This window comes from Leptidea sinapis, chromosome 29, assembly GCF_905404315.1.
Source record: "Leptidea sinapis chromosome 29, ilLepSina1.1, whole genome shotgun sequence".
Classification (NCBI taxonomy): domain Eukaryota; kingdom Metazoa; phylum Arthropoda; class Insecta; order Lepidoptera; family Pieridae; genus Leptidea; species Leptidea sinapis.
In genome coordinates, this window is record NC_066293.1 from 6243500 (window position 1) to 6267848 (window position 24349).

The 24349-nt window shown below is 36.1% G+C and overlaps 1 protein-coding gene across 2 annotated transcripts in view; it reads left to right on the plus strand.

Moving 5' to 3' along the window:
* The window catches only part of LOC126973453 (ATP-citrate synthase), a 96202-nt gene that overhangs the window by 43080 nt on the left and 28773 nt on the right, over nucleotides 1–24349 (plus strand). For both annotated transcript variants that reach the window (XM_050820717.1, XM_050820716.1), the window contains exons 2-8: nucleotides 10671–10753; nucleotides 15957–16062; nucleotides 19008–19193; nucleotides 21282–21395; nucleotides 22228–22307; nucleotides 22886–23144; nucleotides 23901–24113. In XM_050820717.1, coding sequence (XP_050676674.1) covers nucleotides 10704–10753; nucleotides 15957–16062; nucleotides 19008–19193; nucleotides 21282–21395; nucleotides 22228–22307; nucleotides 22886–23144; nucleotides 23901–24113 — 1008 coding nt within the window. In that variant the 5' untranslated portion in view covers nucleotides 10671–10703. The remainder of the gene's footprint in view (nucleotides 1–10670; nucleotides 10754–15956; nucleotides 16063–19007; nucleotides 19194–21281; nucleotides 21396–22227; nucleotides 22308–22885; nucleotides 23145–23900; nucleotides 24114–24349) is intronic.

Sequence of the window (24349 nt, forward strand, 5' to 3'; positions counted from 1 at the left end):
TGCAAGAGAGTGTGGGCGGCGGTGATCACTTAACACCAGGTGACCCGTACGCTCTTTTGTCCTCCTATTCCACAAAAAAAAGTAATTTCAATGTTTATTGTATACTCTCATTAATTCAAAACTTACGGAAATATACATATATATTTACTTTACATATATACTTTAAATGCTATCCCTACTCTTCTACATGATATAAAATACATACACGTATTTAGTGTCATTCAAAAAAAAATTATATCGAACGATACTTACCCCGACGTGCCATGCCGTATCCTCTAAGTAGCTCTTAAGGCGACACTAAATGCCAGCGACCTTGAGCGATATGAGTTCAATGTTCTATGTAACAAAGCCAATATTTTCAAAATTCTTGCGTGGAAAACAGTTAAATGCTTACAATGCTCGTTATTCACAACTTATCTGAATAAATGAACCTACACAAAAAAGTACAAGCTATAAGAATAACTTTTCTGAGAGAAGTACCAAAAAAATGCGTCACGCCATGCCAAAAAACTTGTTTAACTTTAAAGAAATGTGGTAGTTCAAAAAGGCTCGGCAGTGTTAACTATAACCAACAGCAAGCATAAGTAACCTACAAATAAGACTTAAGGATATGTGTAACAGGATTAAGTAGTGTTCATAGTTCGAAATGCTATACTTTCACCACAAAACTTGTCTAAAAACACCATGTTTGCGTGTTTTCTGCTTAGTCTTCGCCTTAATGCATGTGTTGATCATAATGTTTACGCGGTTTTTTCATTTCTACCCACTTTGTTTTGTATAGATTCGCAGTTCCTACTACGAATAAGATACCTACTGTTTATATTGTTTTCTCATGTAAGTGAATATGTTCTGTTCTTAATGGGAATAAAGTTCTTTAATCATTAGAAGGAGTCACACTACGTCACGAGCAACACGCGAACACGAAGCAAGAACATTTCGTTTTAGCCATTGACATGTAATTATTTAGCAAAATGATTAAAAACGTCAAGTTATTTACACATTTTTGTTAATTTGAAGGGGAACTTATCTAACATACGACACTCCGTCCTTTTTAAGTTTGTATGTGCTGTGATTTGGTCAGTTTTTCACTAAATGTCAATGCGTGGCTCTGTATTCAAAGCGCGGTCATAACACAGAACGAACGTAGACGCGTATAATTTGCCTGATTGTGAGTATTGCCGCTTAATGTATGTTAATGATGTATGCATGTAATTTTCACCACTTTTTTATGGGACAGGGGAACAAATGCTCGTACGGGTCACCAGATGTGAAGTGAGCACCTGAGGAATTAATACAAAAGCGTCGTGGCGTTTTATTTCAGATAATCTATACGTCTACAGCTCCTTGCTGTTAGGCAACGTATGATAACAGGCCAGGTTTATTACTTTACTGTGCAAGACAAGCTATGTCTTACATTGGCGATATGTATATCATTTTATTGCGATGCTGAAAATAGAGGTTAACTGTTAGCCGCTATTTTTTTCAATTTGTTCAAAGCTGTCACAGTCTATCTGGATGTATAAATTATATAAGATTTTAGCCTTTATCGTACCCGAGTCGTTCTAATCGTCCGCTTATTTGTATTTACAGCGCGCGTATAAAAATAGCGCATAAAAATAATAGGCAAGTCTCAGGCCCAAGGGTGTCGTAAGAGGCGACTAAGGGCATTTACCAGTGGGAGGCTCCTTTGCACAGGATTCCGGCTAGAATATGGGTACCACAACGGAGCCTTTTTCTACCGTGAAGCAGTAATGTGTAAGCATTGTTGTGTTTCAGTCTGAAGGGCACCGTAGCTAGTTTTACTACTGGGCAAATTAGACTTAACTTCTTATGTCTCATGGACACGAGCGCAATTGTAGTGCCGCTCAGAATTTGGGGGGTTTTTCAAGAATCCTGAGCGGCACTGCATTGTAATGGGCAGGGCGTATCAATTACCATCTGAACCACCAGCTCGTCTCGTCCCTTATTGTATAAAAAAATCACAGTCGGTATTAGCGTGCGGAAGTAACGTACAAATGATTAATTATTATGATAAATTATTCATGTCATTTATATATTCAATTAAATACGTATTCTCGATATTGTCCTTCAATTATATTTATATAATACATTAGTTTTTTTATTGGCCCCTCGTTCTTACCAGGCTTCTTGTACCATATCTGGGTACAGCAACGACGCCATTTTGAAGCAATTATTAAATGAAAACGTCGATAAATTGCGGTTGGCAGTTGACCTCTATTTTGATAAATGCACACACTAACACAAAGTGATTGATATACATAGTGAGTTTCTTGCTACTTCTTCTCATTAGCTCAGCCCTTTGCGAAGAAGCAGTGGATTCAATAAGAAAAAATTTTTCTTTTTGACATTCATAAGTGTCCGATGATCCGTCACAGACGATGACAATTCTCATAATGGCGGCCGATCGGCTTGTGTTAGTGTAAGTGTATGCGTGGGGCTATGTATTTACACGTTAATCGGCTTGTTTTGGTGCTACACTGTTGTGTAAGGTGACACAGAGTCTTTATTTTGTTACTAGTCCGTGATTCTGTAAATATATAATATTTTTTTGTATAATTAAAAGCTTTATACAAACTGTTAAGAAATAGTATCAATTATGCGTTCTTTTGGCGATTTCTTGATTCATTAATTATTTAGTTTTTTGAAAAATAACAATCAGCCTAGCGAAACTCTGTAAGTAAAAAGCGATTGTATGAAACGTGCAGTGATTGTTATCTGACATGACGGCCATAATCTGGTAAAAAACGGAGATAGCCGAAATCCACTACTTTTTAAGCAACTGTTCGCTTTCAAACTTCGCCGGATTATACTTCGTCGCCATGACACAGTAATAACAATATCAAACTTATGTCAAATCCGTAACTCAACGTTTTATACTAAACTAAATTAGTTGTAGTATTTACAATTTTAATTCCTCTTTGATAACAATTTATATAAGCACTACCTCATGTGTGTACGCGGACGAAGGCGCGGGTATCAGCTAGTCTCTAATATAAATTATACTACTTTATGAGATTATTTACGTGAGTAAATTGTCACGTTGAATTATGCGGTAATCAAATATAAACAACAGACAGGTAACATAGATATTAAAACGTGGTTACTACCTTCTCAATGTCGGCCTCAGAAAAATCTCAGTATTGCAAATTATACCGCGATGGTCAATGACTTGCGTGGTCATTATGACGCTGTGTATCGTTCGATGCCACACCATGCCGACCGGCCAATCGCTGGCAACGCCCGCACAGCTGTTTGTGCGCGCGAAATTTGAATTCCGAACAGTCGGCGACTGGTTAACAAAAAGTTTTTATATTTTATGTCATATGTGCGCGCTTTGCTTGTCCGTGCGCGGGAATTTGTATTTGGAATTATAAATGGAACGCTTTTTGTTTTAAATAATACTTTCATTACCAATGTCCCATATTTATTCCCAAGTTTCATAATCAAGAGAATCTTCCAAGTTCCTTCTGTAAAAACCAACCTGGGAGTTCAGGCGCCTCTCGCTCGAATTCTTCGTGAGTAAAATAAGTTAAACGATACCAATTCAGAACTTGATATATTCCGTGGTGGACTGGTCGGGTTTAAAGAAAGTGTAGTTGAACACTTAGCTGGTACTCAATCTGCATTTGTCAAATAAGTAGTTTTTTTTTTATCGTCTTATTTTAAGTTAAAGTTATAATTTTTACTTTAATTTTTTATTTTGTTCTTATTATAGCTTAGATAGTATTAGTTCTATTTTTCAGAAGTAATTAGGGAGTATTTTTTGTAATTTTTATGTTCACCATAATTGTCGTATACTTTAGAACTAATAATTGTAACATAAGATTAAGAAAATTGTATTGTAAATGATGTGGTGTGCTTTAATAAATAAATAAATAAATATTAAATACATGGTACGAATGTTGGCTTTATGGTGTGGTTACCTTTGCCTTTTTTCTCAGTTGTACACTAAAAAATCTATGTAGGTATTATGATTTAATATATTGTTACGAGAATGTTAATGTTCGTTTAACCTTAATCTTTGCTCGCAGTTTATCTGATTTCAAATTTGCCTTATTTGATTTTCTTATCGTGATCAAATTATTATTTTTAGCTTATTAATGTCGATTACGATAGACGACTGTATAGCCGAGTGGTTAGCGATCCTTCCTACTAAGCTAGAGGTCCCGGGTTCGAATCCCGGTAGGTGCAAGCATTTATATGATGAATATGGATGTTTGTTTCCGAGTCATGGATGTTTAAATGTATTTATGTATGTTTAAGTAAGTATATTGTATTAAATATATCATTGTCTTGTAACCCATAACACAGGCTGTTGATGCTTAACTTGGGCCAAGATAATTTGTGTAAAAATTGTGTCAATCTTATTATTATTATATTATATTACGTGAAATTAAAACGATGTACTCAAGTTTGCAGTCTCTTAAAGCTGTGGAAAAATCAAACTTCAAAATTAACCTAAAAAGATTTTGTTCGCAGTTTATGTCGACACACTCAAGTGAATCAATGTTTATAGGGTACTTAGCTGAAACAAACGTTCTATTGTCATATGAAGTAATTAAAAAAAAAGTTGGGGTATAAAAATAGATGACGACCGATTATCAGACCTACCAAATATATGGTATACATAAAATTTGCAGTTGTATGTATTATTTAATGATGAATCATAATGAAATAAAAATAATTAATTTTGTCAAAAAATTAAAAAATATATGTGGGTATTATCATTGATCGGTATGAAAAATAGATGTTGGCCGATTCTCAGACCTACCCGATAAACACACCAGTGGGAGGCTCCCTTGCACAGGATGCCGGCTAGATTATGGGTACCACAACGGCGCCTATTTCTGCCGTGAAGCAGTAATGTGTAAGCATTACTGTGTTTCGGTCTGAAGGGCGCCGTAGCTAGTGAAATTACTGGGCAAATGAGACTTAACATCTTGTCTCAAGGTGACGAGCGCAGTTGTAGTGCCGCTCAGAATTTTTGGGGGTTTCAAGAATCCTGAGCGGCACTGCATTGTAATGGGCAGGGCGTATCAATTACCATCAGCTGAACGTCCTGCTCGTCTTGTCCCTTATTTTTATTTAAAAAAAAAAACACAAAATTTCATACAAATCAGTTTTCGGAGGAGTTTGGTAATAAACACCGCGACACGAGAATTTTATAAATGAGACTAGCTGACTTGTTTGGCTATATTAATTATTTTTATAGTTGGACCGATTCTTGGACATTGCAAGATTACTTTATTTTTTTTAAATAAAATATTTTTTCTAAAATAAACGTAGCCTAAGTTACTCCTTATTACACCAGCTACCTGCCAATAAAGTCCCGTGAAAATCAGTCCAGCCATTTCAGAGATAAGATTTATAACCTAGGTCCTAAAGAATTATTAAGAGAAAAATTTAAAGAAATAAACATTTTGACTGTTGCTTCTCAATACATTTTTGATAATGTTTTGTATGTTCATAAGCACATTGAGGAATTTTCTAGAAAACTGTGACATTCATAATGTTAACACGAGGAACAAACATAAACTTGTTATGCCTACTACTCGGTTGGATCGAGTTAGTAAGTCTTTTGTTGGGCGATGTATATGCTTCTACAATATAATCCCAGAAAATGTACAAAACAAATGTGTTACGAAATTTAAAAGAATTGTTAAAAAACGTATGGGAAAGGTTACTATAGCATAAACGATTTTCTTAATGCCACCACGGACTGGGAAATAAAGCGAACACCCTCAGGCTCTTTAATTATAAATGTTTATTGTACGATATTACATTGTAATTCATATTTTATATTAAAAGAAAAAGCCCGCTGAGTTTCTTGCGCCCATTCTTCTCAGGTCTGAGGCAGTCTCTTTTGAATGGGTGGTAGATTTTGACGTTCAATAAATGATTTTAAATACTATTTTGAATAAAAATATTTGAATTTGAATTTTGAATTGAATTTGAATAAGCCGGAACAAACAGACAGACAGACAAAATTTGTAAAAAAGATTATTTTGGTGTACCGTATATATATTCATATACATTTAGTAAAAAACGGTTATTTCAATATTACAAAAACACTCCAATTTTATTTATATACGTTTAGATTATAACAACTCTGAAATTTGGCAAATAATACCGCCCTATTTATTTACAAGCAGCTTATAAGTATGTATAGGGAAAAGTCTTTTTATATTTGTGATTGAGTCATAGACAAACTGAGTCTATATGCAATTAACGTCAGTACAAATTTCGATTTAAAACTTAAATCAAAAAGGTATATACCTTGTCATGTGGGGTATCGTATGTAAAGGCTTAATAAGTACAATTTACGACTAAGGGACTAGACGAGAGTTCTAGTTCGAAGGACGTTCAGCTGATGGTAATTGATACGCCGTGCCCATTACAATGCAGTGCCGCTCAGGTTTCTTGGAAAATCCAAAAATACTGAGCGACACTATAATTGCTCTTGTCACTCTCACTAGCCACGCCGCCCTACAGAGCGAAACACAATAATGCTTACACATGATTGCTTCACGGCAGAAATAGGCGCCGTTGTGGTACCCAAAATCTAGCCGGCACCCTGTGCAACGGAGCCTCCCAATGTTAAACTTACTTCCCTTTTATATAAGTTTAGGTAAATTCAAATTCAAAAACACTTTATTCATGTAGGTCACGAAAATGACACTAATGAATCTCAAAAAAAAATTGTTTCTTATTGAATTTATCGCTACTTCGTAAAGGTTTGAGCTAACGAGAAGAAGTAGCAAGAAACTCATTGCCACTCTTTTAAGTCAAGATTTACATTTTAATTGTTTTACAAATCATTTCGATTACAATATATGCAAAGTGATGCAACAAAAAAACTCAAATGTCAAAAACTGAAAGGCTCACACTAGTAAGTCTAATAAAAAAAAGTAAATTAATACTTATAAACACAAGAGTTATTGGGTATAGTAGATGCATCAATCCACACATACCGTAAATAAATAAATAGAGGCATTATGTGAGCATTTCATAAAATAAAATATATAATAACTTTAACTAGAGCTCTTCGCCATATAAATGAACTCCACAACAAAGTGGACATTTTTGAGTGTACGTGGAGTGATCTCACAAGGGTATTGTTATATGTAGTATGTTATGGTAAATAGTAGTATGTTTAAGTTTTTTCTATTTCTGGTGTGATATATTATTTGTAATGTAATGTAGTTTGATTGTATGATTAGTTTTAGTTTGATTTGATTGTTGTTTGCTGTGTTTGTTATTCTTGTTTGTTTGTAACTGTCGCATTAGGTAATACCTGTAATGATAGTTGCTTTGTGTGTGTGAAACTTTAAAGGAAATAATAATAATAAAAAACACATCAAGCAGATCTCCCGGTAACAAGATCATCCAGCCACCAAGAGTAGGTAGGTACCTAATAATGTGTACGGAACCCTCGGTTGGCAAGTCCGGTTCACACTTATAAGTCCGATCTTTTTTTTACTGCTGTCGCCAGCTGCTCGTATTCAATTAAATTATTAATGTCGAATTCGTGATTCAGTTATCACTAGCAAACGTCATAGGGCGTGATAGTTTTCAGACTTGCGGCGATAAAAATGAAAAAAAAAATGTGTGTGTGTACTAATATGTATGCACGCAAGAAGTTAATATACTTCTTTGGAGTAACGGAGCAATAATCATTAAAATGATTTGTTCCTCTTGCTATTCGACGGTTTTAGAAAGAAATTTAATTGATGTACGCGGCTGTATGGGCTTGAACCCTTTGCCTGTCCTAATAATGGACGAAGATACCCAAAAAAAAAGTAACGAATGACGCAATCGTCAGAAAATTTTAGGAACCACCTTCACCCTGTTACTTTTGTGTTACAGTGATGCGCGCGCATCTTAAAATTTCATTCTCATCATTTTTTTATAACGCGCCAAAAGAAGTATAACTTCAAAAACGTGTATTTCTCGGGACACCCGAATGAAGTCATAAAAAGGCATAAAAGGTATTCATTTTCTCAAAATTGATTCCTTAAGAATTCTTTTTGATGTCATTTCTAATAACTACTAGATACTACTACCGCTTCGCAAACAAATGGCGCTCTGAGAGAGAAGAAGCGGCGCTAGAAACTCTCCCAGCATTCTTTTCTTTTTTTGCGCTCTTTCCAATAAAAATATACAATATCGTACAGTCATTTCTATCGCTAAAGAAATAATCATAATCTAGTCCCAGGCTGTCCGATCACCTAGATATTCAGCTGTGGAGTAATAGGATTTACGACTGAGCCATTTTTTTATAAAACATTTATTTACATATAATGCCTGAACAGTGGCTGGGACTTTATTTATAAAAGTGCATACATAAAACTTAAACTAGTCTTACTAGTTAAACACGCTTTTTTTCATTTCATATGAGGAAAATAAGAGTAGTTGTTTATATAAACTATTTATTGATAATATATATAATATTAGTAGTACCTATTTAAAATGAATTGTCAAATTAGGATAATTAACGTCGACTTTTTAAATTTTAAATATGGAACTCACCGCGTAATTGTTGTGGCTTATCGCTCAAAGAAGTTTGCTCTAAGTTCACACTGGCTGTTTAGAAAGTCACATGGCCGCAGATTTTTTTTTATTTGTTAAATTTTTTACCAGTGGGAGGTTCCTTTGCACAGGATGCCGGCTAGATTATGGTTACCACAACGGCGCCTAATTCTGCCGTGAAGTAATGTGTAAGCATTACTGTGTTTCGGTCTGAAGGGCGCCGTAGCTAGTGAAATTACTGGGCAAATGAGACTGAACATCTTATGTCTCAAGGTGACGAGCGCAACTGTAGTGCCGCTCAGAATTTTTGAGCTTTTCAAGAATCCTGAGCGGCACTGCATGTAATGGGCAGGGCGTATCCATTAGCATCAGCTGAACGTCCTGCTCGTCTCCTTATTATCATAAAAAAAAACATAAAACTCTTCACAGCTGACAGCAGTTTTATTTTCAAAGTTCATTCCGGCCCTTAGGTGGGAAGTAATTTGTATGAGTTTTTCCCTCTCTATGGAGGGAAGCAGCATTTTCCACCCAATAATCAGATCAAAACAACATTACTTTCCGAGTATGAGTAATGAAAAAGTTATTTATTATTAAAATATATTTATAACTATAAAATATATTTTATTCCTAACTATTCTTTGAATATTATGTTCATTAGAATTTTGTGTATGTCCATTATTCGTATTATTATAAAACCAGGAGGTCTACTCGCAAAATCGACAACGATTCATTCGGAACGATACGATAATACTCCGAATATATCGCAACTAACTCTAACAAATGTTCGAATTCCTTATCGTTTATCGTTACCATAGACTAATATTTTGATTTTTTTACGATGTTAGTGTGAATGAAATATGTTCAAACCTAAACATTATCTGTGCTACGTCGCTGTTAAGTGTCAAAAGTTAAAACATAGTTTAGGCGCTAAGGACCATGCCAGACTCTGCACCACCAATTTGGTATCGTTAACACATAATGTAAATGTTAAAAAAATAGGTAGTGAATATAATATGACCATTTAAAATTGAATAAATAATACAAAACTCGCAGAAAATAAAATGTAAAAAAAATTAACTCAACCCTTCTCGTCGACTTCCTATTTCTCAGGCGGCCATTTGCATTATTTCTACGCATAAACGATCAACAAAATGACTTAAATGACGTAGTAGTAAAAAAATCCTGTTGAATAGTAAATCACATATAATTATTTCAATAATATTTATTAAGTATGTATATTGTATGGCAAATATATCTATACAACTTGAAACGATAATAGCATCGACAGCCAAGAAGGTGTCGTCGAGATTATCGTAAAAGTGACGTTAATTGATTATTTGTGAAATTCGAATATTCGTCTCTGACATTTTCAACTAAAAGTAGGGTTAGGACCGATAATATCGAATGTTTCGTTCGTACAATCATCGTTTCGACATTGAATACGATGTAACCAAGAGTAGGATTCGACACGACTAATGCCACGATTTATCGAATATCGATTTTAAGAATATCGTATGCGTGAGAGAAAGAGAAGCCAGACAGACTGGCGCCGTAACGCGTTATGTTACGGAGCCGTTTACCCTCCTATAAGAAGTTATCACTTCAAAAACATTTTTAAACTACATATTAAGTAAATTGTCCTCATCATTTGTTACTATGGCACCAAAAGAGTGGAATCGATATTTTAGCTGATGATATTTAAGTTTGATATATTTACAGATAACATTTTCTTTCTTTCTTGTTAGTACTACGTCTGTTACTGGGCGATGTACATGCTTTTGCATCATGATTCCAGAATATGTACGAAACAAGTGTGTCATGAAATTTAATAGAATTATTATAATGGTTACTAAATATAACTATTAAATGTCGTAATTATATTTTTCTTTACCTATTTATACCCGGGTTCGAATCCCGGTCGGTTCAATCATTTATATGATGAATATGGATGTTTGTTTCCGAGTCATGAATGTTTATATGTATTAATGTATGTTTAAATAAGTATATTGTATTAAATATATCGTTGCCTTGTACCCATAGTATAGGCTGTGCCCAGTTTAGGGCATGTTTAGTAATTTTTGTCAAATTTGTCAATATTATATATTTTTTTCTTTTTACAGAAATCAAATTCAAGAAGCAAGCAGTAACACGAGATGTCTTCGAAGGCCATTTATGAAGCCGCTGGCAAAGATCTAATCAACAGGTGAGTCCTATTTTGACAGTCTTAGGGCGGCCATACACGGACTGCTCGAGCAGTTAACGGCTGAGCGACGTACACGGACTGCTCGAGTGGTCGGTTGTTGACTGCTCGAGCTGTCGCTACCAACCGATTCTGTGGAAGCACTGCTTTTGTTGCTGTTCAAGCGGAGACGACGGCGGCGACGTCAAAAGAGATAATTTTGGGTTTAGCAATTTATTTAAATTTAACAATTCCATCATTCGGGGAGGTCGGAGAGCTGTCGACTGCTCCAGCGTAGACAACGGCTCGAGCAGTCCGCTCGCGAGCCTCGACGGCACAATGAAATTTCATGAAGTTGTCGGCTTGAAGCCGTCGCGGCTGCTCCAGCGGTCGTGTATACGGCAGCGATTTAATGACGATAGTTCACCGTGCGGTCGCGGCTTCAAGCAGTCGGTCTCAACTGCTTGAAGCAGTCCGTCGTAGAGTTTTCCCCCTGTGTGAGGGCGGAAGGAGCGTGTCAGGGCAGAGCCCTATACCCTGGCTGTTCTTCTCCCAAGACGTTGGGAGAGTCTTTTGATGATATTTAGGGTCGTCGCTACTTGCTTGGGGCACAACGATTTTTTTTTGTGCCTTAGCTCGTAGCTTAGTCTGTCAGTTTTCGCCTTTTCCGGGGTCTTGTGGAGTTTTCATCCTCCTCTTCAGTTACGCAGTCCCTTGAGTACGCCTTCATTTTTCGTCTACCCTCCTCATCTGGGGGTCTTGCATGTAGCGGGGCAATTCCCACCAGATGAGAGTGTGACGAGGCGTCTGTTCGCCGGAACATGTCTGTTGTAATCCTTCTTACGAAGGCGTCTAAATTTTCAGTTTTCAAATCTTTGGAGATTGTTGCGTTTCGTACGTATCGCGGTGCCCCCACTGTTGCACGCAACGCCAAGCAGTTCGTGTACGGCAGCTCTTATATTTATTTTTGAAGCTAAACGATGAAAATAATAATAATAATAATTTTTTATTTGCGAAAAACTGCCACGAAATTTTTTACAAGTACCCACAATAGATATGAATAATTAACATTATATAAAGAAAAGAAAAAATAACAATACAAATGTTAAAAAACAATAAAGAAAGAGATAATAATGCTTTAAAACATGTAAGGATTATTTAATAACTAGAATGATAACAAACGAGGAAGCAGCGCGATTCGCAAAAAGGAAAGTTCTCAGCAAACGTTAGGACGTGTTTTCCTAACACTGATATTATGAATGAATGAATGAAAACTTTATTAATAATAAACACAAACCACACAGAATAATACAACTAAAAAAGACTTAGAGGTAAAAAAATTATGAACTTCCTTTATTTTCTTTCCGTGCAAGCTATTTTGGCAGTAATGTGTGAAAAAATAATTATAATATTTAATTATTTATTTAAAATGTTTGAGTTAGATCACTATTATTGTATAATAATATCATTTATACGTCTAGATAGACAGGTCTATTTTGTGCAATGCATACACACTAACACAAAGTGACATACAAATCGCGAGTGTAAGACGTAGCTTGTCATGCACAATAAAGTAATAGACCTTCTGTATTTGTACTGTTTTTCTTTGCGGAAGTTAATAGATTGTTTTGTACTTGCGGAGTTTACAACAGATGGAAAGTATGGAGGTGACACTGAAAGGAGAGCGAAAGTGAACGGACTACTTAACGTGCTTAACCTTACGCGAAGTAGATTGGACACATTCATTTATACTGCAGATTCGAAAAAGTATTGGCGAAGGTCACTCTTGAAAAACATAAAAAAAACTTGTGCGTATCGGACGCCCGACAGAAGTGATAACTGAAATATAAGTCGAAGTATTTAATATTGAAATTGTTTAACTTGAGAAAAGCTTAGGTTATTACACGGACGAGTAATAAAATAAGGACTCCGTGTCACCTTACATAACAGTGAGGCACCAAAACAAGCCGGTAAAAAAAACGTGTAAATACATGGCCCCACACACTCACACTAATATAAGCCGATCCGCGCCGCCATTATGAGATTTGCCATCGTCTGTGACAGATCAGTTTGCGTCGCAATAAATTTTTTTAAAAATGACTTTGTGCGTTGTGAAAAAGTGTAAAAACAATACTATTAAAGTATTTGTGGATATATGATTATTTAAGGGAGATAAAATTGTGTAACACACACCCTAGCATAAAGGTGCTTCACTTGCAAATATCACGGCGCGGAGTCCGTCTTTTTTTATTAGTCCGTGGGTTATTACTTAAATTTTATGTATGTACATTATTAGTACAATTATTTATAAAAGTAACAATTGGTTAGAGTGAGAGAGAAGGAGCCTGCCTACCGCTGCCGTATGCGCGAGAGAAAGGGAAGCCAGACAGACTGGCGCCGTAACGCGTTACGTTACGGAGCCGTTTACCCTCCTATAAGAAGTTATCACTTCAAAAATAACAGTGCCGTCTAGGGACGCCCGATAGAAGCAAAGCTATTTATAATAATATAAAACGCATGAACTAAAGAAATATAGAAAAATGACTTTGTATAAAAAACAACACAAAAAATTAACAAATTATTTATTTATAGATAATCCACAGCTCTTAAAAATATTTAATTAATACATATAAATGTGATCTGACAGCCAAAAGGGATTAACATTTTAAAGGCCTGAATTTTAAGCAATCGACACAGTATAACACCATGAATGTATATATACATGTGCGCATGTGTGTGTGTGTTTGTGTGTGTATTCGTCTTAATGTGATAAAAACACAGGATTTAAACTATGAAAAGATAGGTCTAACTAACATGAAATGAACAATCTTAATAAAATTGTGTTTCAACTAATATTCCTAATAATATCTCATTTTTGAATTTGAGTTTATTGAGGTGGAAAATATCAACCGAACCAAACTTATAGGTTTTATTTAATCGAGTTATTATAGAATGTTGTGCGTAATTTGAGGACACCAGAGGAATAGGAAATAAGCATGTGTGCCTAAAGCGTCTTTTTGGTGTACAATAATTTAAAGTTTTAGTGGTAAGTTCCTGACAGTCTATATAACCGTGACAAAGCCCATGTAAAAGAGATAATTCAAGAAGGATACGACTGTTTTTAGTGATCTTCTTGATTTTAAAGTTCCTGTGTTGCAGTCTTTGTTACTAAAAGGTATAATATCAACACAGCGATCATTTGCAGCAGCCCCCTTGTGACCTATTTAGTAACTACTAACCGCAGTTTTAGCCTAAACGCGTTTAAATGCTGATCGCTGAATTTTAGCCCCGATTATACCATTGAATTTGTTTTACCACCGAATGTTGCGTAGAGACGTCGCTTCATTGTGCGTCTTCTACCGCATTTATCACGGGGAGTGTTCCGAAGAACTGTTTAACCTGATTCCTGCCGCCGAATTCCACCTTCGCAAGACACGCCACAAGTTAGGTTATCATCCTCACTACATGGATGTGTGGCGGTCCTCCACAGTGCGGTTTTCAAGGAGCTTTCTTCCACGTACTACAAAGCTGTGGAATGAACTTCCTTGTGCGGTGTTTCCGGGACGATACAACATGGGTACCTTCAAAAAAAGCGTGTTCACCTTCCTTAAAGGCCGGCAACGCTCCCGTGATTCCTCTGGTGTTGCAAGAGATTATGGGCGGCGGTGATCACTTAACAACAGGTACGCTCCTTTGTCCACCTATTCCATAAAAAAATCGGGAGCTCAATATAATAACTTGATCGCGTACAAGTGCTGTCATTTATCGTAATAGAAACATTGACATTTGACTTATTGCCTTTTTGACTATATTGACTTTTTCCATACTTATCAATGACAGTTTTGACATCTATTTGACATATTGTATTATCTGTAACATGTATTGGTGAAATCGCTGTGTTCTTACGGCCGTTCCCAATATTCAGTCTATCCCCTTTGTGGCATACTTGAGATAAAAATCGTAACTGTCGTTGTATTTTCTGTCCCGATAAACTTATCGACGGTACCTCACCTTATCCGTACACTGTGTATATACAATATATTCGCTTACCATTTTTCTCTTTCTTTGTATCTCCAGTAGAGACGATTTTCTCTCTTTTTTTATGATAATAAGGGACGAGACGACCAGGATGTTACAATGCAGTGCCGCTCAGGATTCTTGAAAAAACCCAAATATTCTGAGCGGCACTACAATTGCGCTCGTCACCTTGAGACATAAGATGTTAAGTCTCATTTTCCCAGTAATTTCACTAGCTACGGCGCCTTTCAGAGCGAAACACAATAATGCTTACACATAACGGCTTCACGGCAGAAATAGGCGCCGTTGTGGTACCCATAATCTAGCCGGCAACTTGTGCAAAGGAGCCTCCCACTGGTGAATAGTTATACTAATATTTGTTTTATCTGTATTCTTACTGCTAAATATTATTTTGTTTAAAATTTATTTATTTACAATAAAATATTTTGATTTGATAAGAAAAAGTACAATTAAAAAAAAACTACAAAAAAACTAAAACTAACTATTAAATGTCGGTCTTATCTGAAAATGAAAAATTAATTGAAGTTTATAATTATTAAAGAGTTTCTTACGCCGCCTCTTCTCTCTCAGAGCGCCATTTGTTTCCGAAGCGGTAGTAGTATCTAGTATAATAGAAATGACATCAAAAAGAATCCTAAAGGAATCAATTTTGAGAAAATAAATGCCTTTTTAAAAATAATTGATGTGAACCCTACAATATAGCGAAATAGTATGTTAAATTCTCAAATGACGAGTGGCAAATTAAAATGCAACATGATAAATGTAGATATTAAAATATCCTATCCTTCAAACGAATAAACATAAAAAATTGTAAATTAGCAAAAACATAACCAATATATTACTTATTCTGAACATTATACGGCGCACTTCAGACCGAAACACAATAATTATTACAACATTACTGCTTTACTGCAGAAAAAGATTCTCCGTTTTGGTAGCAATAATCCGGTATCCTCTGCATAGAAGCCTCCCACTGGTAACTCGCACGCTCTGTTCGTCTAAGACTTAATCTGTTAAAATCATATTTAAGCGAAACAGTTCAGATAGTCGATCTAAATGGCAAACGGTCTTCGGGTAAACCTGTGGGAATAGGTGTTCCACAGGGTTCTATTCTCGGTCCTTTCTTGTTTCTTAATGATGTTTAAACTAAACACTATGATAATTAATGTACTCGTATTGTTTATTTCAGGCACATAGCACCCGGGACTGGTCTGGTGCCGTGTCGGTTCGCTGTCTTCGAGCACAGCACAATCTGGGAGGACGAGCTCGGGAAAAACCCTTGGCTAACGAAGGAGGTAAGTTCTATTGTTATGTTAAGGCTGACTAGGATTGTAAACGCTACAACCAACCCTACATTATTTGTGTTGGTCATGTGGCTAAGCTAAGCAAATGGGCATTTATTTTACTGGTTTTCTTTTGTTTATTCAAAATTTATATAATAAATAGAAAAATTGTTCGGTTTAAGTTTTAGAAAAGTACTAATTCTATTCAATTCTTTAAAAAGAGTATATTGTTATCGCTTAAAATTCGGAGTTATTTGACTCCAAAGTTTATTTTTGGGAAGCAACTTCCAAATTTTTTATTGGATATTACAAATTGTTTATAAATATTCTATTCCGTTAAAAATTATCATTAAATCCTTCTTTGTGCACTGTATTTTTTGCGTCGGCATATTTTCATTGCGTTATGTTGTAATAGACTCTCTAAGAAACCAATTTTTGTTGATATTGAGGTATGACCGCGCCTTAAGTCAAAACTTCCTTATCCGCGTTGGGCACTTTTTTGGTATGGGAAAATCCTTTGGGTTCGCGTCACCGAAATCCTTAAAGCAGTATATCTGTAGCTATACAGCTGACGTATTGTGCAATATTAGTGCTGTGTATATCTTATAAGAGAAATTGAATGGATTTAGTTAAAAGCTCAATGTAGTAGCACAGTAGTAAAGTAGTGCTAAGCATACACTCTAATAAGTATTATATGTGAAGTCTGAGTAAAGTCTAAGTCACCATAGCGGCGCAACCAATCGCGCCACCGTGGTGTCCGTAAGCTACCAAACTAGACACTAGAGTCACGACACCACAAATTCAAATTCAAATATTTTTATTCAAAATAGGATGTGAAATCACTTAGTGAAAGTGAAAAAACTACCACCCATTCCAAAATGAATGCCTCAGGCCTGAGAAGAATGGGCGCAACAAACTCAGCGGGCTTTTCTTTTCATCAAAAATATGTTTTACAATTAAAGTAACATTGTACAATTAAACTTATTATTTAATAGCCTGAGGGCGGTCACTCCATTCCCAATCTGTGGTATCATTAAGAAAGTCATTTATGTTATAGTAACCTTTACCATACAAACGTTTTTTAACAATTCTTTTGAATTACGTAATACTTTTGTTTTGAACATTCTCTGGTATCCTGTTGTAAAAGCATATACATCGCCCCACAAAAGACTTGTTAACTCGACTTAGTCGAGTAGTAGGCATTATAAGCTTATGTCTGTTCCTGGTGTTAACATTACGGTTATGACAGTTTCTGGCAAATTCACTTATGTGCCTATGAACATACATTACATTATCAAGAATATATTGAGAAACAACAGTCAAGATGTGACACTGAGACAGTATCTAAATGGACCTCGAAGAGATAGCACAACTGCTGTATGTAAGTAGGTAAAGAAAGTTTAAGATAAAAAATAAAAACATTGATGGGATCATCATTGTTTAGCCTTACCATTTTATTTTGATGGTCTAGTTTGAATATCGATATTATCCATCGTAAGCTCACATCGCAATGAGTTGAGAGCGTTACTGGCGGCCGGAATGGCGGCCGAGTGAGTAAGACACAATACCTCTGTAGTCAACCACGCAGGTAGCACACCATGGTAGCGGCGACTGGTTGCGCCACCATGGTGTCCCGGTGAGATATAGCCCTTATCAATATTTATTCCTATTTATTTACATGTGGCCACTGAGTATACAATTACAAACATATTATGGTCATATAAATCAGATGGATACACTAAATAATTTAAATTTATATTAGTTTACTTAAGTATTTTTTTTTTGGAATAGGAGGATAAACGAGCGTACGGGTCACCTGTTGTTAAGTGATCACCGCCGCCCACAATCTCTTGCAACACCAGAGGTATCACAGGAGCGTTGCCGGCCTTTAAGGACGGTGTACGCGCTTTTTTGAAGGTACCAATGTTGTATCGTCCCGGAAACACCGCACAAGGAAGTTGATTCCACAGCTTTGTAGTACGTGGAAGAAAGCTCCTTGAATACCGCACTGTGGAGGACCGCCACACATCCAGATGGTGGGGATGATATCCTAACTTGTGGCGTGTCGTGCGAAGGTGGAATTCGGCGGCAGGAATCAGGTTAAACAGCTCCTCGGAACACTCCCCGTGATAAATGCGGTAGAAGACGCACAATGAAGCGACGTCTCTACGCAACGCCAAGTGATCCAGCCGTTCACAGAGTACGTAATATGTATGTATGTTTATAATATTAATATAATCATATTTTATGCCACATTACTTTTAGTTTGCCACCATTAAAAAGTTTTGCTTTTTATATCTAAATATTTAGCGTGACGTCACAGTAGAAATGTTTCAGTCTATTTCTTTTTAAATAAAAGGAAACGTCGCGGGTTAACTAAAATAAAAATGTATCTTTTACGCAAACACCTAATGTAAAACCGTTACAATTACACGTGTTTTAATCCTTTAGAAGTGTTTTATTTAAATGTGTAACACTCGCGTTAATGAAAGAAAATGTTATCTTTTTCTTTTTTTGCTTGTTTATATATATCTTAAGTTTATTTTTATTTTATATCTTTTGTATTTGCGTGTAAATACTATTCATCCGTTTCAAAATAATAGAAATACTTCTTTTTGAAGTTATACTGCTTTAGGCGCGTTATGAAAAAATGATGAGAGTGACATTTGGAGATGCGCGCCTAAAATTTTCTGACGTTTGCGTCATTCGTTATTTTTTTTTTGGTTTCAGGCAAAGGGTTGAAGCCCGTACAGCCGTATTCATTATTATTCAATAATTTAATTGTCAAAGCAATCTTCTACAAAATTGTTCTTTCTAAAAACATAGAATAGCACGAGGAATAAATCATTCTAATGATTTTTGCCTCGTTAGGCAAGAAAGATGTATAACTTCTTGCGTGCATAAGTAAGTACACACACACATTTTTCTTCTATTCACGTATACTTCTATCATTTCAGCAACTAGTCGTGAAGCCGGATCAATTGATAAAACGTCGGGGCAAACTCGGCTTGGTTGGGGTGAACAAAAACGCATCGGAAGTCAGAAAATGGCTGAGCGAGCACACGGGCAAAGAACAGAAAGTGGGCTCAGCCAGCGGCAAGCTGCGGCGGTTCGTTGTGGAGCCGTTTGTCAAACACTCAGCGGTAAGTGTCGTGTTTTTATTTAAAGCCGGCTTTCCGCCGCTAAAGGGTTTTGAGCGGGAAATGATTGTAGAAGGTGTTTTTTTTATGAAAATATTAATAACATTACAGTGCAGTGCCGCTCAGGATTCTAGAAAAACCCAAAAATTAGGAGCGGCACTACAATTGCGCTCGTCACCTTGAGACATAAGATATTAAGTCTCATTTGCCTAATAAACCCACTAGCTATGGCGCCCTTCAGACCGAAACACAGTAATGCTTACACATTACTGCTTCACGGCAGAAATAAGCACCGTTGTGGTACTCATAATCTAGCCGGCTTCCTGTGCAAAGGAGCCTCCCCACTGGTAGAGTTTCGTGTTTTTATTTAAAGCCGGCTTTCCACCGCGAAAGGGTTTTAAGCGGCAAAAGATTGTAGAAGGTGTTGGTAATTTGAACGCATATAATAAAACGATTTTATCTGTATTTTAAAGTTTCTACTTAGAATTCCAACAATCACTGAGAATAAGGGCATAGTGTCCCCAGACAATTGATAATAAGTAATGCATACTCGAACTTAGCGCTCAGGCTTATATAGGGCATGTCGGCGTTACGCCAGGGTTTCCTTGACCAGGTTCCACCATGAAGAAATACAACACTAATAATTTCTCAGTTTATTGAAGCACAACTGCTGGTATAGATATGAACCGTCTTTACATGAAACAACCGCTTTTATAGCTTCCGTACAATAGATGAAACAGAGTAGATACAACTTCTTTTAAAACACAAATACAATTAGGTGTTGTAAAATAATTCGTAAATACAGCTCAATAAATGTATTAGTGAATTTGTATAACTTCAAATGATTTATATAATAGTTTGTTCATTTAATTTGAACAAACATTACGAAGTAAGAAGATGGCGCTGCAAGCAAGTTTCGAAATATAATTAAGAAAGACTTAATGCATAAAATAATAAAGTTTGATACAGAATAACGATATTAATTCTAATACAAATTAATTTGAACATTAACTTCAATTAAGTATTTTAACAATAAATAGAACATATCATAATCAAACAATTCAAACAGTCAAAACAGTGTCTATTAAATTAGTTAGACCTTTATAAATAACAGTTTTATGTTTACAAATAGCTATTTGTATTTAAATCTTATATATTTCAGATATATCAATAATAATATATTCATTTTAACGATAAACTAAAACATAAATATCAATAGTTGCAAACAATTGACGGTAGGTGGCGATTTGCGCCCATAGGCACGATCTACCGTGATGATGCTACCAACTGTTAGTTAGCACTGCTGTAGTGCCAACTAAAATACATAAAATAAATTAACTAATGATTTCAGATTATATTATATGCTATTATAGTTATTTCTAATTATTGTGATAATTTTATAAAATAACATTTCTAACACACTAATTAGTAAGTTAAGTAAATGTAATTATGAATTGTGATATCTTATGGCTCTATTGTTCAGAAATGTAATTATTCAGCAAATGATTATAACGTTAATTACACAATTTAGTTAATTTAAAGGGGAACTTACCTGAAATTCGATACTACATCCTTTTTAAGTTTGGATATGCTGTTATTTTGACTGTGTTTCACTGAACAATTTGTCATTGCGTGGCGTAGTATTCAAAGCGTGTTCGAAACACAAATGAACTAAACGCGTAGGCAGAGTTTTGCTTCAGACCATCTTTGTTTGTGAGTCTAGTTGTTTCTTGTACGGCAATGATCACGATGACTAAAGGGCATACCAATGACCTCACACTCCAGGAAGATGAGTTTGGTATCTTTAATAGCGGTACAATCTGCACAGAATAGATTTTGCTTAGTGCCCTTTCAGCCAGCATTTGCCAGAGAAGAAACTAGTGAGTGTTCGCAGTTGTCTGCAACTGTTCATTTCTATGCAGAGCAAACAAGCCTCCACTGATATTGCCACTAGCCTGATAAGCAGATCTAATTCTTACAAGACTTAACAATGAAGGCCGTAAACAAGTATAAGTATGTCTTAGTATATGTCCTCTCCTTAACTGCTAGCTGCGTAACATGAGCATTTGTCACTTTTCGTACCATTTTCAGAATGAGGAGATGTATCTGTGCATTCAGTCGGGCCGGCGGTCGGACACCATTATGTTCCATCATCAGGGTGGCGTGGATGTTGGTGATGTTGATGCTCTGGCTGTCAGACTTGACGTAAGTACAGTTTGCTGAAAAAAAAAACATCTCTAGCAATTGCTCAGATTTTCGATTAGGCTGAAACAAAACTATCTTGCAACAAATACGAATCTAAGAACTGCCTTTAATATATCTCATATCAACGTGGATCCAAGGGGTTTTGATGATATGATATTTTATAAATAACAAGTAACATATAGTCTTGTTTGCCGATGATACATCTTTATTATTTAGAATCAAACGTCAGCAAGATCAGTGTGATGAAATAAGAAATGCTTTGTTAGGAGTTTCAAAATGGTTCAATATGAAAATATTGTTTGAATGGATTGTATTATTTTAAAAATATGTATGTATATGCTTAAACTTTTGTGTAATTAATATGTATGCCTCTGAATTGTATTTTTTGTGATTGACGTTGACGAGCAATCTTTTGATTTTATGTTAATAAAATATTTTTGACTTGACTTTGACTTTGGAGAAAATTTCTTGAAGAGCACAGCGTGGAGAAATATTCAGATGGCGAAGAGTGCATCGTCAACCTTATGTCGAGCCTGCAAACTGTCTGACGTGTCATTAACATTTTTAACAGTTGGAACAAAAGGGGACCCGGAGTTGATCCCTTAGGTATCCCAGTGGGATATTTAACTGACTCGGCAGATTCATCAATCAATGAATGTTTTAAAACTTATTGGATTCCATATGCTTATGATTATATATATTAAAACTTACTGTAGTAATTCCTTTTATACCACACTGTTCCACTTTACGAGGCTATATGTTGTGATCAACTTTGTCGAAGGCTCAAGTTAAGTATTTACATAACTTATCAAAATTTTATTATTTTTTTTAGGTTCCGGTGGACACATTCCCAACGGGTGAAGACATTGAAGTAAATCTATTGAAGAATATTAAGTCCCCAACCACTAAAAGGTATTATTTTTTATAATACTGAATTTATGAAGTTAGTTTTATGAATACAGAATCTTGGCATATTATTCAATTGAAAGCTATTTCTACGGAAACGGAATATAGAGATTGATGTAGTTTTAAAACACAAAATGGTAATAAAAACGGATAGAACCAATGATGGTCGTATAATCCATAAGAGGTCTATACCGAGAATGACAATCACATACAGCCTTACGAAATGTTTTGCTATAGAATCATGTATAACTTCCCGCCAATATCAAACAGAGTCCTCGCTTCATCGAATTCTACCGCATTGATCACTGTCTCATATTGCGCTATAAAGTATCAAGTTTCAACTCATCCACCGAGGATTCCGTACAAATTTGTAGATATGTGCGTATTCTTAGCCCTCATCCCTACCACGTATGACAGTTCCTTGTGCGTTTCCGGGATGATACGACATGGGTATGTTCAAAATCTTTAATGGCCGGCATCGCATCTATGTTTCCTCTGGTTGGTTGGTTGCAAGAGAACACACTCGGGTTTATACGGTGTCCCGATAAAATATAGCCCTTAAACTAGTCTTCTTTTAATTTCAGAATCTTAACGACTTTCATTCTCTCGCTGTACAAAGTATTCGTGGAGTTGTATTTCACGTATATGGAGATAAACCCAATCGTTGTCACGAACGAGAGGATATACCTTCTGGACTTGGCCGCGAAGTTGGACCAGACTGCAGACTTCATCTGTGCCAAGCACTGGGGGAGTATCGAGTTCCCACCCCCTTTTGGACGCGACGCGTACCCCGAAGAAGCTCACATCGCCGACTTGGACGCGAAGAGCGGAGCCAGCTTGAAGGTTTGTTTAATCTTTTTTTTTATGGTAATAAGAGACGAGCAGAACGTTCAGCTGATGGTAATATATACGCCCTGCTCATTACAATTGAAAAACACAAAAATTCTGAGCGGCACTAAAATTGTACTTGTCACTAATCATGAGACATAAGCCATGAAGTCTCATTTGTCCAGTAATTTCACTAGCTTCGGAGCACTTACCACCGAAACACATTAATGCTTACACATTACTGCTTCATGGCAGAAAAAGTCGCCGTTGTAGTACCCATAATCTAGCCGACAATCTAGCAAGCAATTCTAAATGGTATTGTTGATAAGTCCAAAACTATTAGATCAATTAAATTTTGAGAGAAATCTATTCTCTTTTACCAAAACTTTTATATTTCATCCGCAATTTGTTCTTTAAGTTGGCTTGAGATATTGTGTTTGGTTTCCCCAGTGTAAGACAGACCACAGTCTCACCTCCCACAGTTTTACTAGTGGGAGGAGCCTTTGCAGGAAGCCAGCTAGATTATGGATAACACAACGGCGCCTATTTCTGCCATGAAACAAGTAATGTGCTAACTGTGTAAAGCTAGTGAAATTACTGGGCAAATGAGAGAGTTGAGTGCCACTCAGAATTATTGGGTTTTCAAGAATCCCGAGTGGAACTGCATTGTAATCGGCAGGGCGTATAAACTTAACGTCCTGCTAGTCTCGTTCCTTATTGTCATTAAAATTAACAGCTCCTTAAAGTGTTTTATTTAAACTTATGTTTCAGCTCACAGTCCTGAACAAATCTGGTCGTATTTGGACGATGGTCGCCGGTGGGGGGGCATCCGTAGTGTACACAGACACAGTGTGTGCCCTGGGGGGCTCTGCTGAGCTCGCTAACTACGGTGAATACTCCGGCGCCCCCACCGAGAGCCAGACCGCGGACTACGCCAAGACTATCTTCAGCCTCATGTGCAGGGATAAACATCCAAATGGAAAGGTTAATATATTAATACACGCACACACACACACATGCACACACACACTCTCTCACCAAACCACACACGCACAAATATCATGTCTTATTATAAATATTGTATTCCGTTATTAGATGTAAGTCCTACAAAATAGTATTATTATAACCTAATTTAAGTTCTGTGGATTTTATAATGTTTTAAATAAATAAATAAATATTTTATATACTCAGATATCATTAGCCCGCCATAATGCGTTCAA